This window comes from Pogona vitticeps, chromosome 14 (assembly GCF_051106095.1).
Source record: "Pogona vitticeps strain Pit_001003342236 chromosome 14, PviZW2.1, whole genome shotgun sequence".
In the NCBI taxonomy this organism is placed as follows: domain Eukaryota; kingdom Metazoa; phylum Chordata; class Lepidosauria; order Squamata; family Agamidae; genus Pogona; species Pogona vitticeps.
This window is the reverse complement of record NC_135796.1, coordinates 1160351-1177969: the sequence shown is the minus strand read 5'-3', so window position 1 is coordinate 1177969 and position 17619 is coordinate 1160351. Positions and strand designations below refer to the sequence as shown.

At 49.3% G+C, this 17619-nt stretch overlaps 1 protein-coding gene across 8 annotated transcripts in view; it reads right to left on the bottom strand.

The window, feature by feature from the left end:
• MSI1 (musashi RNA binding protein 1) overlaps positions 1–17619 on the bottom strand; it is a 44966-nt gene that overhangs the window by 14892 nt on the left and 12455 nt on the right. For all 8 annotated transcript variants that reach the window (XM_072983687.2, XM_072983688.2, XM_072983683.2 and 5 more), the window contains 2 exons: positions 14019–14060; positions 9692–9784 (listed from right to left, as the gene is read on the bottom strand). In XM_072983687.2, coding sequence (XP_072839788.2) covers positions 9692–9784; positions 14019–14060 — 135 coding nt within the window. The remainder of the gene's footprint in view (positions 1–9691; positions 9785–14018; positions 14061–17619) is intronic.

Below are 17619 nucleotides of genomic sequence, written 5' to 3'. Positions count from 1 at the left end.
CCGCCCTGCGACTCCCCGGCCCATTCTCTGGAGGCACCGCCGGCTTTGCCAACGCCCCCCCCCCCCCTCGAGCGAGCGAGACCGGAACAAAAGAGGCTGCCGGGGATGGCTTCTCTTGGGGCCGGGTTGCTGTGGCAACCCTGGCCCCTCCAATCCCAGCCGCTGGATCAGATTAGCGAGACAGCGCTAATGCGCTCTCCCGCAAAAAAGCACTTCTGAAGAGACCCAGGAAGGCGTCCTGCTGGGGCAAGCCGGGCTCTCTGGAGTGGGCGCCGGAAGGGAGAAGGAAAGCCACTCTTCGCCCTTCTCCTTCCTCGTCCTCCTCCTCTCCCTCCACCGGGAGGCCCACAAAAGCATCCTGCGAGGGAGATGATGAGGGAGGACCAAGGGCTTCCCTTGGGGTTCAGTTTCAGTGGCCATGACGACAACGCCACTCAGTTGGAGAAGAACTGACTGAGCTGTCCTCCACCGTCCCACCAGGCCACGGAGCTACCACCTGGCTCCTTTTTCCCACTCACGATCAGAAGGGACGTGGCCGTGTTAGTCCACGGCTTCTAAAGACAAAAAAACAACAACAAGAGGACCAGATGTTCTCTGGGGTCTACTTTTGTGGACCCCAGCCACTTCTTCAGATGCCTGCCTTTGCAGAAGCACCAAGTGAAACATCTCAAGTCTTTCAAGAGGCCAGAGGCCTCGCGCTCGTTTTAGCAGGAAGGAAAGCAGCACAAGGCGGTCAGGAAAATATAGTGCTGGGGAAAAGGGGCTGGTGTTGAACAGGAGGGTCCCAGCACCACCCACTGGGTTCTCCCCTCCAGGAAGGGCTGGAGCCACCGGAAAACAGCGCCTCCAAGTCCTGCCCCAGAAGGATGCCCTGGCTGACAGGATAGAAAGCCGCCAGGATCTCAGGGCAGAAAAAAAAAGACTCCAAGGAGCAGATCTTTCTGAGGTTGCAGAGGTGGTGAATGTTAAGGGTGGGGAAGGGAAAAGGTTCTTCCTCCCCCAGATGTTGAGTTTTCCCTGCCAGAAACTGTGCAGCCACCCCCTGCCTGGCACCAAAGGGCACAACGCCGGCCTGCCAGAAAGCCAAAAGCCAACGGAAGGAGAGCGTCAGCGGGTGTAAAACGACGTGGCTCCGCCGGTGCCAGTTGGAGCAAAGACCTTCACCCTGGTGCTGGCTGGTAGCGGGCAAAGATGGGTGCCTAGGCCTTGGCATGTAAAAATCAAACCATCTCCTCTTCCAGGGCTGCTCACCCTCAGACGCGTCTCCCCACCTGGAGACTCCGAGTGACATGGCCATTTCCGGAGACTTTTATTCACATCTGAGACCAGGCAAAGCTGCACCCCTCTGCTTCCCAACCTCCCCGTTCTCCAAACAATTCCTTCTTTTGCAAAGTCCTTCCAAAGCTTTTTTTAAAATCTTCTTCCACCTCTCCCCATCATGAAGGCGTCACCATCTCAAAACAAAAACAACAAATACATTTTTTTTAAAGCATGGCTTTGGGGATGGAAGGCTTCCCAAAGAGACAAAAACTCAAGGGTGCAGACGGACCCTTCCAAATCATCGCACACCACGCGGCGTTCCTTGATCTTCAAACCAATCCTGGCCAATCGGCCTAAGGGGGGAAAAAACTGCTGCCCTGAAGTGCCAGCACCCTGCAAACAACGTCTGCACAACGACCATCCAGCACCGTCCACCCTTTCTGAGCCAGGATCCCTGGAAACAAAAAGCAGTGTCCTCACTCCACACCAGACCCTTCCTGACCCACGAAGGAAAGGAGGCATCAACCCCTGACTGTTTTATCCGGAATAAGCCATCACCAAGCTGTTCCAACTCTTACCTCTCTCACCTGGCCTGCCCACCCTGATGGCTAGGACTGGATTGGGCAACGAAGACCTAAAAAAGGTCCTGCTCAACCAACACCCAGTCGGAGCAGCCAGAAAAAGCCCGCTGTTCACTTTTCAATCCGAAAGAGAGAGGCTGGAATTAAGTCACAGGGGAAAAGGCACTGCAGGAAGCCACCCGACTTGTTCAGTCTTGGCTCGCATGCATTTCCATCTAAGAAGTTCGAAACTGAGTGTTGGCTGAGCGAGATCTTTTTTTAGGTCTTTGGTGCCCAATCCAGTAAGGAAATAATAATAAACCACCACCACCCAACACAGCAAGCTTTGGATGAGAATTTGTCTTCCTCAGTCTGTGCACCAAGTTCTTGTGGGTGTCCTCCCCCTGCCAAATGATATGCTTTTATTAAAGTCCCAAAATCTCACAGCCCTTGGACTTCAGGGGGCTTCTTAGCTGCAGCGTTTTCTAAGATTATAACCCATCTAACGATGTAAATTCACATCCCCTCCTCATAAGTGAAGACTAAGAAAACACGACGTTTTTAAGATATGGTGAAAAGGTGGGTTTTGCACCTTTCTGATCAATCGGTCTGGCTTTCTCCACATGCCTGTGCTCAAGGGGGGGAAAGGACTGAATCGAGGTTGCCTTGATCAAGAAGAGCAGAAAATTTGGAAGGGCCAAACATGTGCAAGGGAAGCTGGGTGGTGTCCCTTGTGGTCTTTGCACATGAGGAGAAGGTACAAAATCAGATGCCAATGAGGGTGCATGTGCAAATGTGCAGTTTAAGACTTTAATGCAAATACTACACATTGCTATTATTTAATGTATTCATTTAAAATATTTTTTACCCAGCCTCTCTCCTTAAAAGGACCCAATGTGGCTAGCTACTGGAGGGATGCGCATGAATTCCCCCCCCCCCCGTTCAGCGGTTTGTGCTGGTTTGTTTATTGGTGGAACAGGGGATTGGTGCTCCAAAGTCCCACCTCTTCCACTGGGTGCCCACTCAGAGGCAGCGCACAGAGGAGGCGGGGCAGGGAAGCCAGGCTGCTGTCTCTCAGTGGGTACCTGCTGGAGGAGGCAGGGCTTTGAACCCTAAACAAACCAGCACAAACCTCCGAATCGCTGGTTTGTGCCCACCTCTAAGTGGCTTCCACTTTGTTCCCCAGCCTTTTTAAGGATCAGAAGTGCCAGAAAGCGATTGGCATTTCTCCTAACGACCAGCTGGGCTGGCTCTGGGTGGGCTCCGGTTCTCAAAGGGAAAAGACACCCCATATTGCACAAGAACCATTGAGCAAATAACAGAAACTGTAAGAGTGAGGGGGAAAAGGTGGAGAAAGCATAAGACTCCTTGTCTTGCTCTCCTCTGGAGATGAGGCATTTTCTGGTCCCTAAAATTCCTCATGGAGGTGTCTCACGGAGCTGAGACAGCCCCCACGGGCAAGAAAGAAGAATTTAGCAGGTCTACTTCACTTTGCTGCAACCAATTTGCTTTGCAACCCAGGGGAACCGCCGAGCGGTGTGTACAGAGAAGGGAGACGGCTCTTTTGATCTAGGGACTTTCTAGCCAAGCAGCGGGGGGGGGGGGCACCTGTCCCTGACATCTAATGCTGGAGCGCAGTGTAGTTATTAGATGATGTAACATTTGGAAGAGACCGGACGGCGGGCAGGCTGTTTACTAACAGTGACTCGTCTCTTCTCGAGCGATTTCCCCCCACCCCACCCGCCACCACTCCTCACGGTGGGTGTTGTGAGCCGGCTGAAAGCCTTTGGGGGGGCGGGGCGCCATTTAGGATCGTTGTGGGCGCACGCATGTATTCATTGAGCCCTGCGTTTACGGAGGGTATAAATAGCAGGCTTCACACACAAACACACAGCTGCCTTCCCTTTCTATCTTCAGACATCCTATCTGGAGGTGGGATCCAGAGTCAGGGAGGGGGGAAAGTGCTTTGCATTTTATTTTTAAACCCGGCAGGGGAGAGCAAATGTCTTCCAGAGGCCTCGCACCAGCCCAAGCGTGAGGCGTGTATTGGGCAGCCCCGCTCTGGCTGCAGAGGGTGGAAGCTCTCCACATCGTGATGTGCTTCTCTTCTGCCCCCCCCTTAAAGGAAGCACCCCAGGAAGCCATTCAAGTAGCCTGTCAGTCACAACGCTCGACTACCCGTCCTTTCGTCGGGTTTTCTCTCCTACGTCCCTCCGGCTGGGCGCCAACTACAAAGATCGCCAAAACAGGTGTCTCCTTCGCAGAGAACTAGGTCGGAAATCTCAAGACTCTTCAACTTTTCACAAACGACACCTCCAAGGTTGTTTGGGGAAAGGGTCTGCGAGGCCACAACACAACCCAGAAGCAAAGGCAGACCTCAGCCCTTCTTCGCCTTCTTCGAGGCGACCTCCAGGAAGCAGCAAACGGAGCCATGGCAACCGCGTCACCTGCTCCAGAGAGACACCCAGAGGGACCAATTTCCCCTCCCGGCCCACCTGAGGAAACAACCTGCGCTCCTCACAAACAACTCCTTGCTGAGCTAAAGCCACTCAGAGTGTTTCGCACGAGAGAAGCTCTCTCCAAACTGCTGCTTTCTGCCAAGGCTGGGCGGCAGCTTCCGTCCGCCTCAGACACACAGCCGACATCCAGTTTGGGGGCAGGCTGGCTCTTGCCTTGCAAAGGACTTCTTCCCAGAAAAGTCCACCAAATGGAGGGGGGGGGAACAGTGAGCAGGGAGGGGTCCTGTGACCCAAATACACACATGCACAGGAAAAAAATAACCCACCAGAAATGGAAGTGTGTATGTTTTTCCCCCAGCGTTATAGCAAAGTCCATCTAAAACCAGTGGATAAGCGAGCGACCCTTTTTATCCAACGATAAAGGTAGCCTTGCAAACAGAAGGATAGGGCTCCTGCGTCGTTGAGCTTTGCCTTTTGGTCGCCTCTCCTTCTCTTCATGTGGCCATACTACGTAGGGAAGGCCAGCAATAAAAGCCTTTCTAAAAATCTGGGTTTTGTTATGATGTCTTATTTCTCACTTAGGGCCATCCTGGCAGACTCTCCGAGGCACACGAGAGATTCAAGGGATGGTTTTCCCACTGCCCATCCACACCCTTCCTGTGGGCCATGCGGTGTCTGACTCACTCATTTTACTCTCCCTTTCCTCCAAGATAGGGAGAGCATCTCCCCCTCTGTTGCCCTCGTGTCGTCGCCTGTTCAGGCAGCGGAGGAGACTGGCCCCGTTGGTTTGGGGTGGAAGATCTCGCCATGCAAAGTCCCACCATTTTGCACCAAAAGCAGGAGAGGCCGGGTCAAGATCTGTGAGCAAAGCAACAGCTCGGGGCGTTTCAAGAGAGGTTGGGGGATGGGGCTGCCCGGACAGCAGCCACGGCTCCTCATGGCCAGCGGCTGTTCGGTGGCCCAGCCTCCGAAGTCAGGGTAGGCAACTCACATCCTTCATCAGGACTTGATGGGAGAGCTTTGGTGGCATCTCGATGCAGCTGGAGGAGGTATGGGAGGTATTGGGAGCCCAGGAGGACCAAAGAGGACCGACCGGGCTTTGGTGTTGGGTTCGATGAGATGGTTTTGGGGATCCGTCCTGCACTTGTCTTCTCTCCCAACACAGAGGCTGCTTCCTCTTCTAGGCATGGCCCTGGAGCTCAAGATCCTCACCAGAAGCTCCTCCTGCACAACCCACCACCCAAATTATTATTGTTATTGTTATTATTGTTATTATTGTTATTATTGTTATTATTGTTATTATTGTTATTGTTGTTGTTGTTGTTGTTGTTATTATTATTATTATTATTATTATTATTATTATTATTATTATTATTATTATTATTATTATTATTATTATTATTATTATTATTATTATTATTATTATTATTATTATTATTATTATTATTATTATTATTAAAGGCCAAGAAACAATCCACGGAGAAAGTCTTGCAGGGTTCATACACTGTTTAGTCTTCTGATAATGAGAGTTTCTGAAAGGTGCACGCAAGGACGGACGGGGTAATCCTGTATTCCTCTCAGAGTCTGGATGCCCAGGGTTTGTGAGTGGCCTAGAGTGCCTTTGGGATACCGGAGAGGGCTTTCTCATGGCTGCTCCCAGACTGCGGAACTCCCTCCCACTGGAAGCCAGGCTGGACCCAACTCAGCTGCTCTGCCGCAAACAAAGTCCCTTCTCTTCAGACACACATTCCCTTAAAAGCTGGTTTTCTGAGATGGATTTTAACCAAACTGTTGTGCCTTGTTGCTTTCCTTCTGCTTTTGGTGTTGGTTTGGTTTACCGTGTTTAGTGTGGTACCTGTTTAATCCTTTTTAGTCTTGGCATACTTACTATTTTTTTAGCTTTAAATATCGTCTTTTAATGAAGTAAGCCGCCTTGGGTCCTTTCTTAAGGTGTAGTAAAAATATATATATTTTTTCAATACATAAATGAAATAAAATATACACAGATTACGTCTCGTTTGCTATCAACCCTAAATGTACACAATCTACGTTAATTCACTAGGCGTCATGATATGCGTAAGGACCGCGGCTAGACACAGAGCTACCGTAACCTTCTACGCTGCCACCTTCAAAACTACGGACAAAAAAATTAACACAAGAGTGGAGGGAAGGGAGTGGAGTGGAAACTAAACAGCTGAGATGTAATCATTCCTAAAGCTAAATCTAACTATACAGATAATGAGAAATCTATCTACTAAAGTCTTCGGGCACACTACGTGAACAGAGAAGAAGAAAAAAAAGGGGGGGGGAGTGAGGCTGGTTTTGTGATTCCCGAGCCGGAAGACAGAAGAGGGAACAGAATTAACTACACATCGCGTTTGTACCTTTGATCTAGGAAAGGCTGGGACACGCAGGTGCCCCCTCCATTGACCACTACTGATGAAAGAGCATCCGTGGCCAGAGAGAGAGAGGGGGGCTCTGTGGAAGCAACGTCATAGAAAAGTGCTTAGGAAGACAGAAGACGCTACCCTGAGTCTCACAACAAGCTGTTCGGGCGGAGGCGCTCAGGCCCGCAACAGCTGCAGGGTTCGAGTGGTATGCAAAGCAAGAGCTATCATCAACCGACACCCACCCACCCACCCGCCGGCAGAAGGGAGCGTTGGCAAGGAATCCGGCAGCAGGGGAGGAGACTGGAGGGCTTTGGGGCACCGCCACGTGGGCGAATGGTCTCCTGCCTGGACCACAGCTGGAATCAGCGTGTGCAAGTGTCACAGCCCCCCAGGTAAAAAAGCTTCCTGACTTGGGTACAAACACAGTAGCTCCCTATTCTGGCTCAAAGGGGTCCCACCCTCTGAAAGCGAAGGCTTTCCTTCTGCTCATGGGCAGGGAACGCTCTTTCCCCCAAAGGCCAACGGGAACTCTGTTCTCCAGATCCGGGCCCCTTAATCTGGAATACCTACTTTTAAACATAAATATCTCTCTCTGTCTCTCTGTCTCTCTGTCTCTCTCTCTCTCTCTGCCTATAGTTTTCAGAATTTTTGTAATGCTCCCCCATGCCATCAGGAGAAATGAGGTTGAATGGTTCTCCGTTATTCCTCCAAAGTTATTGCACCAAGATGCATGCACGCATATATATTTATTTCTGCAAGCTCTCTCTCTCTCTCTCTCTCTCTCTCTCTCTCTCTCTCTCTCTCATACACACACCCGCAAACCAGGCACCGTGTATTAAAAAAATATAGAACAGGGGCCAGAGAAAGAAGGAGCAAAGCAGATTCCAAGGGGACGACCGTGGGTACTAATCCCTGTTCAAAGCCTCCTAAGCTAACAAAAAAGTCTCTGTATTTCACATTAAGTCCTGCGGACCTTTAGAAACCCTCCACTTAGAAGTAAGTCCCCCTGATCTGAGATTTGTTTCCAAGCTGGCTCGCTGACGGTTACGGGCTCTCCCAAGGCTCAGAGAGGCAGAGAGCAATTCAAGGGTTCAGGAGAGAAAGCACACGTCTCCAAATGTCCGCATTTCCTTCCCTAAAAACCCTCTGGAAGGGCTCAGCCCAGGATTGAACTCCCAGGAAAGCCACCCAACCACCGCGTTGACTTTGCTGAGGGCTCAGCCTGCAGCCAGTTCTTTCCTGGGCAAAAGAACCTCACAAGGGCTGGGAATTGTGGCCTTGTGCTCTTGTGATGTTGTTCTCCCCAAGAAATTACTGGCTGTAGACTAGGACCAAGCCAAATGAACATGGTCATTGGGTGGCTTTTCTGTCCTTTGTAGAGAAACAAGCATCTTATCAGAACAGGAGAACGGGGACACCAAACACCTGCATAAAGTTATACAGAGCTGCTTTTGGAAATTGTCAGGAAGCTGTGCCGAGTTCGAAATACAGCCACTGGGTTCTAGATCCCAAAGCCAACCTATGTAGTTTGTTCTAACCACCAGATTTACATCCAAGCGGTGAGCCTGAACTGGTTCTCGGCACCATCATGCACTTCGGGAGATCTGTTCCCTCCATGGGGGTGCCCAGGATGTCTGCGGTTCTGTTCCAACTCAGCCATTCTGAAAATATTTGCATCCCAAGCGGTGGCACGTCCGTTTATTAAATGAAGAAATCCGCCAGAATTGCTGACAGCAAAAATAACGGCAACCCCCATGTTCAGCCTCCTGTTCTGGTTTCCACCAGAGAGCTCCTGGGGTTGGAAAATCCAAAATAAAATCAAGATCTCTCGGGGTTTTTAGATGATGGAGAAATCCAGGAGGAGGAAACATGCCCCCCGAACCTGAGAAGCGAGACAAGACCTTTCAGGGAGTGAACCACAGAGATCACACAAGGTGGCAGAAATCCTACAGGTCAAGTTCACTTAGGAGCTTTGAGATTGAGCCCCACCTTATGTCCCAGTAAGGGCCATTTGGAGGGTTTGTTTCCAGAACCCAAGGATCTATGGCCAGGCTTGGCAATTTGAGAAGGAAGCTGGGAGTCCAAAACATAAAATTTATGAAGAGTGGGGGACGAGTCTGTAGAAGTGCCCTCTCTGTGTGGGTCAGAACATGGCTTAGTGGTTTGCAAAACTCTGCTTCCATCAAGATGCGATCTGGGTCATGTCAGAGAAAAGAAGAAGGAAGCATGAAAAGCCATCAGCTCTGGTTACTTGAGGTCCCGTGGGCTCCTCAGACACCCAAAGGACCCAGTGTTCCAGGAAACAAAAACAAATGCCCTTTTCAACCTCCTCCAAAATGGGCGTTTCCCGATTTCCAAAGCAGCAAATCTAACCCTGCCGTTACCAGCAACTTGAGACGTAGGAATCGGCAGGTGGCTGATGCATATCATCATGTGTGAGAGAGGAAGAGAGAGAAGGCTGGTGTGGGAGCAGCCCCTCCTCGCCGGATTCCTCCATGGCAAGCTGCTTCTAAAGAACCACAGAGTTGCAGACTTGTGGAGTTAGAAGGGGCCCCTCAAGGATCATCTAGCCCAACCCCCAGTCAAAGGAAGAAAGGCAGGCATCGGTCTTGTTTTGCTGGGCCATTGGCAGCTGACATCTGAGCAAGAAGCCACCCATCCAGACCAGACAGGACCCCACGCTTCATTTTTTCTTTCAGCTGACCTTAAAGGATCCTGCCCATGTATATATACTACTGCTTTGAGAGCAAATTCTACCTATATCTATTTTTCCCAGTTTATACCAGTCTAATCTTGGTTTTAGACCAGCGTTTTGGCCTTCCAGCAAGAAAACCATGGGTACTGTTAAGTCCCCAGAGAGAGGGGTCAAACTTTCAACCAGTCACTCCTAACCTCCTTTGGAGAACTACATTTCCCAAGTTCCTTAAGGAGAAAGGATGCTTCTTAATTTGCCGACCACTGTGTAGATAGGCCGACAGGTAGAGGACACCCTTTGGAGCTCCACCCGGCCTAGAGTACTCACCTTCCCAAACTGCTCAAAGTACTGTTTCACGTCCTCCACCGTGGTGTTCACAGAGAGGCCTCCCACAAAGATTTTCTTCGTTCGCGTCACCATCTAGAAGAGAACCAGACAAGGAGGCAGCAAAGCCGTGCGGGGGGTGTGGGTGTGTGTGTGTCCTGAAGTCCCTTGACTTTACTGCTCAATGTAAATAGGCCACCCACCCCATGAGACCACCTGAGAAGATTAACGGCCTCAAGCTAAAGGAAGCCAGATTTCAGCTGAATACTGTATCAGGAAAAAAACTTATTAACTGTTAGAGCAGTACGACAAGGGAGCCCATGGCCTTGAGATTTGGTGAGTGCTCCAACACTCGTGGCATTCAGGATAAAATTGGACAACTGTCAGATCTGCTTTGATTGGGGTTCCTGCTTTAAGTAGGGGTTGGACTTGATGGCCTTAGGGGCCCCTTCCAACTCCAGTGTTTTAGGATTCTAAGAAAGCCCATTTGCCACTATGTTGAATATAGCCAAAATTTGCCTTCTCCTACCCCTTCCCTGCCAGAGAGTCATAGAGATGGAAGAGACCACTGAGGCCATCCAGTCCAACCCCCCGCCATGCAGGAACATCCATCAAAGTACTCCCAACAGATGGCCATCCAGCCTCTGCTTAAAAACCTCCAAAGAAGGTGACTCCACCATTCCACTGCCGAATGGCAAATTCTTCCTAATGTTCAGATGGAATCTCTTTTCCTGTAGTTTGAAACCATTGCTTCGTGTCCTAGTCTCTGGAGCCCTGGAAATCCTCTCTTTCTCAACCTCCCTTTTTCAAGTTTCTAGCCCTCAAGGTGGTGGAATTTTGCTGAGCTCACTGTGCCTCACCACAGCCTTGCAAAACCCTAGACAGTGTCCAGGATCCCCTTCGCTCCACATCCCTCCTGCTCAGTCATTAGACTTTGCAAAATACATTAGATAAAATATTTTATTCAGAAAAAAATGAAGCTGCCTGGTATCTCAGCCTGGCATGGCTCCTTTTGTGACTTACGCCACATGAAACAACCTTCCCAGTAAGATTAAGGATCCCAGCGCATGGTGCTTTCGCTAGCAACTAAGGATTTGGGCTAACTGCTAATCCTGACTAGAGTAGACCCTATTGAATCAACTGCTGAATGACGAGTCAACACTTCCATAAATCTCATTTTCCTCTGTTTGGAGATTAACAAGTAGATTTGGGTTTTCGATGTTTGCCCAACATTTTCCTGATCCTTTCCCCGGTGGTTACAAGTTGCAAGTTTCACCCTGGTTTTTAATGAATCGCTTCCGCTATCCTTTAGATCAACTTGAGCAAATGGTTACACTGTTACATTTTTAGTGCAAAATGGCTTTGAAGTTTTTCTTCTTCTTAAAAAAAAAAAGGGAAGCAGCACAAAGATGTTACATATACTGTATATATACTTGCTGTTTCCCTTTTGGTGTCTGAAATAGCCACACGTTCTGCATTGGGTAGCTGGGAATCCCCTGGAAGCATACAAGGGACCGGTGCGCAACTGTTTGCACAACCGATCGTGCAACCAGCTGCACAACTGATCTTGTAACCAGTGCAAGACCGGGCACACGAGGGGGAATCTTAGTACATCTTGGCTGGTCATTCCCTCCATGTCAGAAATCCTCAACATCCTTTGATAAATCCACATATCAGTGCCTGATCTCTTTTTTTATACCATGCCTGGGTTGGCATCTGAGCTTCTTTGCCGCACAAGAGAACCAAGAATACACAACAGAACAGAATGTTCTCAAAGCCAGGTCTCAGCTTTTCTTTGCCATGCGGGAATCGTCTAAATCCTCTGAAGCCTCCGCTGTGCCAAGAGGCCAGGAAGACGGGCAAAACGTTCGCCCTCTGCCTTGCCACATATTCGGACCGCGTCCTTGACCCTCTCCGTTGACCTTCTCTCCTCTGCTCACCGCCTTTCGCCACCCTGAAGGCAGAATCGTAGAATCGTGGAGTTGCGAGGGGGCCTCAAAGGCCATCGAGTCCAACCCCCTGCTCAGGGCAGGAATCCGTATCAAAACAGATCTGACAGATGCTTGTCCCATTTTCTCTTAAATGCCTCCAGCACTGGAGGGCTCACCACCTCCCCTTAAGGTTGTGGGTCCCATTGTTGTACTGCTCTAACAGTTAGGAAGTTTTTCCTGATCCTCAGCCTAAACCTGGCTTCCTGTCCCTTGAGCCCACGGTTGCTTGTCCTGCATTCTGGATGACCGAGGACAGATCCTGCCCCTCCTCTGCAGGAGTACCTTTCACGTCTTTAAAAAGAACAATCCTGTCTCCCCTTAAAGTCTTTTTTTTTTCCTCCAGGTAGCCGCGTGTTTCACGTACATGCAGAAGAGGACTTGTGCAAAAGTGTGACCGTGGACAAGTGGCCAAGGGGGCCAGGAGGAGGGGTGCTCAGGTATCCTAAGTAACCAGCCCCAGAGCAAACACTGGGAATTGGGTTAATTCCATTAAGCACTTGGGTGACAGAAGGTGCTTTAAGGGTAAGGATGGGCAGCTTTCCAAAGCAGGGCATCGTTGTGGATTAACTCCAGGGCTCCTTGAGGGTAATCGGGAGTTACTTACACAGCCACGGGGGGGGGGGGGGGAAGCTGAGGAAGGGCCGTTCCCAAGGGCACCCTGAGGCCCTTTTCAGGATCCGGCCCTCACCTTTATTCATTTGTTTGTAACACGTACATCCCGCTTTCCTCCCATGAGCTTAGAGCAAAATGCAGGACTTCTTAATCCCTTTCTTACTTTTTATTCTCACAACAGACCTGTGAGGTAGGCTCACGTGGGAGCACGTGACTGGCCCAAGGTCACCCAGCGAGCGGCAAGAGGGCCAGCTGGGGATTCGAATCCAGACGTCCCTCAACCTAGAGTCTAAACCCGATAACTCACTGGCTAACTGTACGGACTGGAGGTCGGAAGTGCCCATCCATGCTACAAAATGCGCGTCGCTCCTTCCACACCCCAGGGCGCGTCCGACGCGGCAACCACGGCCTGGCAGAGCGGACTGCACTGAAAGGGACAGAGCTTTGACAGGGTTCCTTTGTTTGGACTACAACTCCCCAAAAGTAACTTTTCCAAACTTTGAAATTCGCCAGTGGGCACCTGGCATGCCAACATGCCATGGTCCTCCCATTGAGCCTCAGCTCCGCCCTGAACACCCCCAAGACTATCTAAACCCTCAAGCCAGTCATTCAAGTCTAGGCATCAGAGACAATTAGCAGGGGGCCTAAGGTGGGTAAGAAACGTGTCCCCCCCTCCACTTTCTGCAGAACTCCTCTCCTCCTTTGCTCTGTGGGCACCAGAGGCGCAGGGGCAGATTTCCAGTGCAAGTATCACAACAGCCCCCGAAGGACGACAGTTCCCCCACCCCCACCAGGGCAGGTCCAGATATGCAGGCAAGGGGATATTTCACATCACTACATGAGGAGCAGGTCTTTTGCAAAGCTAAAGGATCTTAACGGCTAAGACCGAACTACCCTCATATATCTTGCATACAGGGGATTGCTTGTAGCAACATGCACACACACCCCCAAAAAATCCATTCCTCCCATTTCTGGGCACCGCACTTTAAGACGGATGCCAACTTCAGATGAGGGCAACCGGGATGGAAGCCAAGCTCTGTGAGGAAAGACTGAAAGAACTGGACATGTTTAGCCCTGGGGGGGGGGGGGAGAAAGACTGATGGAAGATCGGAGAGCACTTTTCAAAGACTTGAAAGGTCGTCCTACAGACGAAGGGCAGGATCTGTTCATGATCATCCCAGAGTACAGAACACATTACAATGAGCTCAAGCAAAAGAAAGCTAGTTTTCAGTTGAATATCAGGAAAAAAAAACTTCCTAACTGTTAGAGTGGTACGACAATGGAACCGTGGGGAATCAATATTCCCAGCCTCTGGTTCCACAGCTACGATCACCAAACCGCTAAGCTCAGGAGCTTCACATCCCAAAAGAGGAGTAGAGGACACAGAATGGAGCCTAGCTTTTGGGACCTCACATGGCCCCATCGCTTATCTGGGACACACTGTGCTGTTCCTAAACAAGGGAGGGTTTCTGACCCCCAGCCTAGCACGTGGCTCCCACCGACAGATCTTTGGTTCCTGCAGCCTGCCTTTGGTCACCATCCAAGCACCTGACCGCCTCTAAGCCCTGCTCACGTACAGAGTTGTTTTCTATCGGTAACAAGACCCAAGGGCTTTAAGGCAACCGTTCCCAATGCAGCATCTCCAGATGTGCTGGCCTCGCATTCCCGTAGTCCACCTGTAAGAAAAGGAGCAGGAGGCCCCCTTGAGAGCATGAAACAGCACTTACCTTCGGCTGCGCCCGGCGTGGAAATGCCACCTTTGGGTCAATCTGGAAGAGGAAGAGGGACAGAGCGTCAGAGCGCGGGATGATTTAACAAAGAGGTTCTGCAACCAATCCAAAACGCAACGCTTATTGGGGAGAACGAAGATCTCCGGCCAAAGCATAGAAAAGTAACTTCTTGGAGTTATATTTCCCAGAATCCCCCAGCCAAGGCTGTTTGCCCTTGTGTCCGTTTGAGCCTTTCCATATTTGACACAAAAGAAAATCTATTTAACGTTGTGGGTGCTTTAGGAAAGCCCAACTTTTCTGGGCAGTTTAAGGCACCCTTCTCGAATCCGACAGTCTTGAACCAAAACTGCCATATCTGCTAGAAATTATACTCAGAGCATCTGGACGGCGCTGTGTCGGGAACAGCTAATTTGAGCAATATTGCGTCTACACTAGGAATCAACGCTTGGTTGTCTTGAGTAAGCAAAATTTGGCGCATCTTTAAACAAAAAGGGCAAGATTTAAAAAATGTATCTGTAAATAAATGCAACACAAAAAGGGTTGGGATTGTTTCGGTTCATTGTTGCTCCCCTCTCCTCCCTTCTCTTTTCGCCGCTCGCTTGGCCCAAGGAACCAGTAGGGGCCTTTGAGGGCCATCTCTGCTTAGATGGGACATCCATCCCTTCTACACACACACACACACACACACACACACACACACACACACACACACACACACACACACACACACACACACACACACACACACACACACACACACACACACACACACACACACACACACACACACACACACACCCTCCTCGGATTTCCCTCGCCATCCTTTAAAGCTCCCGCTACCCCCCATTTTCAGAGCAACCGAGGAATGCCGTAGCTAACCCAGTATCAACGGTTCTTCCATCGTGTCTTTCTTGTGATGACCAGTACAGACACTAGTAGGCAGCTATACTAGCAGCAACAATCACAGATACAATAACAATATTACAAGAGGTCTACCAGGAGTTGCAACAATGCTTACTACACAGTAACACCACTGACTAGTTAGCTGTTGTTCTGCGCCATCAGGACGCCCTCAGGAATGACCCATCTCCAGCATGTCCTGTTCTCCACTGTCCTGCTCAGCTCTTGCAAACTCAAAAGTTGTGGCTTCCTTGAGGGAGCTGGTCCATCTCGTACTGGGTCTTCCTCTTTTCCTGCTGCCTTCCACCTTTCCCAGCATTATTGTCTTGAAGGAGCATTTTGGTGGACGGGAAACAGACCAGGAGAGCCCTTGGCACCGAACGGCCCCATCTGAGTGCAATGGTTTCAAAAAAGGGGGGGGGAGAGGACTCTCATTTTACTCATATGGGACCTGGCAGGTTGGCCTATCTGATAAACCAGCCAGGTTATGATGGAGGACTGGCTCCAGCCATGTCTCCTAACCTCACCTCTGTGCCATAGCCCAGTGGTCCCCAACCTTGGGCCTCCAGATGTTCTTGGACTACAACTCCCAGAAGCCTTCACCACAACCTCTGCTGGCCAAGATTTCTGGGAGTTGAAGTCCAAGAACATGTGGAGGCCCCAAGGTTGGGGACCACTGCCATAGTCCACATGAGGCATCTGCCACCTCCGTGCCTCCGTGGCCACTTCCATAGCAACCTGGGTCAATCCAGCGGGTAGCTTCCTGAGAAAACCGTCCTCTCTCAGGTTGCCAACTGCAAAAGGGAGCAGGGCTCCTCCACGGTAAAGAACTCTCTTGGGTCTTTCTGCACTTCCACCCTGGCTGGGTCTCACGACCTCGCCCACAAAGACCTGGGCGTGATCTTTTTCATCAGACTGCGACCCGGGCAGATGCCCAAGTGCTTTTGCGTGTGGGTCCTGCTGCCCTCCTTTCTCTAACTGTTCTGCCTCCAAGCAGAATATGGGGCACGATCCCCGGTCTGAAGGTGAGGCGCTCAGAGGCCCCACACAATGTCTCCTGCCTCGTCCCAAAGGAGGAGCAGGAGAGGAGCAGCCTCATTTCCTCCATGTTCAATCGTCCCACGGAAAGCAGAGTCTACCACCTCCAGGGTGGATCAAAACAGTTGATCTTTTTTTTTTAATTTAAAAAATCAGGATTTTTAAAAAAAATTTAAATCAAATTTATTTTAATGAAATGGATTTGGAGGGGGAAAAAATCTATCTAAAGATAGTTTTCTGTTTAAGACACATTATAGTGCAACGGTTATTCAGCATGAAATAGAACTTAGGTATGTAGCCTGAAGCTGTATATTCATGCAATATTTACATTTTGGGTAAATTAATCCAAGTTAGCCAAGCTAACTTTTTCACAGTAAAAATGGTACAGAATGAACAAAAGTTCAGGAAAAGGCCTTAAACCTATGTGTGTTCTGCAAGTCCATATACTAACAATGAATCCATTAATGTTTAAGCAAATACAAAAAATGTGTATGCTATATAATGTTATTCTTTTAGTTACATAAAACAATTTTAAAAGGTTTCCAAGTAAGAGCGATTAACCTATTAAACTAAAATCTGTTCTGATAGAGCTGTTTTACTCATCTGACAGGTTATTATTCTGAATATGAAATCTTCACCTGGTTGCAAACGTGAACGATTATAACTACCAGCAAGAAGGAGTCTTTACATTTAAAAACCATGATTAAAATCGAATCTTAGGGACTAGTGATTTAAATCATGATTTAAATCAAATCCTCCCTGACCAGCCACCTCTCCCCATGGGCAACCAATGAGGATCACCCTCTGGCACCAACCCTGAATTATGGGCCCCGAGTCTGTCTTTTCAGGCATGTTTCAGTGGGCACCTGCTCTCCCCCCATCCCATAAATTTTGGCCCTGGGCTTTGCCTCTGCCCTCCCAAAAATGCAGATCTCACCAAGCGTCTATGCCATTGTTGAAGGTCTGATCGTGGGATCCATATGTGCGCTTCAAATAAATCCTAAGCTTTACTTCCCAGTCGGGAGCAATATTAGATACAGCTTGCTTTTTCTTGCTTTTTTCCTTTTAAAGGGGAAAGAAAATCAGGCCATTAAAACCATGCCAGTTTTGGCATGCCCGGTGAGATAGATTATTATAATATATGTATGCTTTTGTTGAGGCACATACATCATCTTAGTTGCAAATTATTTTCACCAAAGTGCCTTGAGATATTAAGACATTGCAAATGGATAGCAATATTAAAAACCCTTATCTGACAAGTTCTGGCACGTCCAGGGACCCAGATTATGCATTGCAACGAAGGTCCATTTGTGTCCTTAAAAAGTCACCTGAAAAAAAAGGTTAATTACAACTTTGCAGCTGCCCGGTTTGATTGGGTTTTGTAGCCATTCATTAGGTTCCTAATTAATTCTGCGGAACAATGTGTTTTTTGAAGTGGAAAATTCCACACAGAAAAACATTGAGAGCGGAAAAACTTTCTGTCCCACCAAACGGGGATCCTGTAAGGTCGCCCATCAGGTGGGTGTCTGGCTGAAATGCCCTCTTGAATCAAGAGCTTTCAGCTTTTCCATACATTTTTTTGATTATGAGTCCCATCCCACCGTCACTACCTGCAGCAAGTTACAATTTTTTAAAAAAATGAACTAATAATCTAAATTTC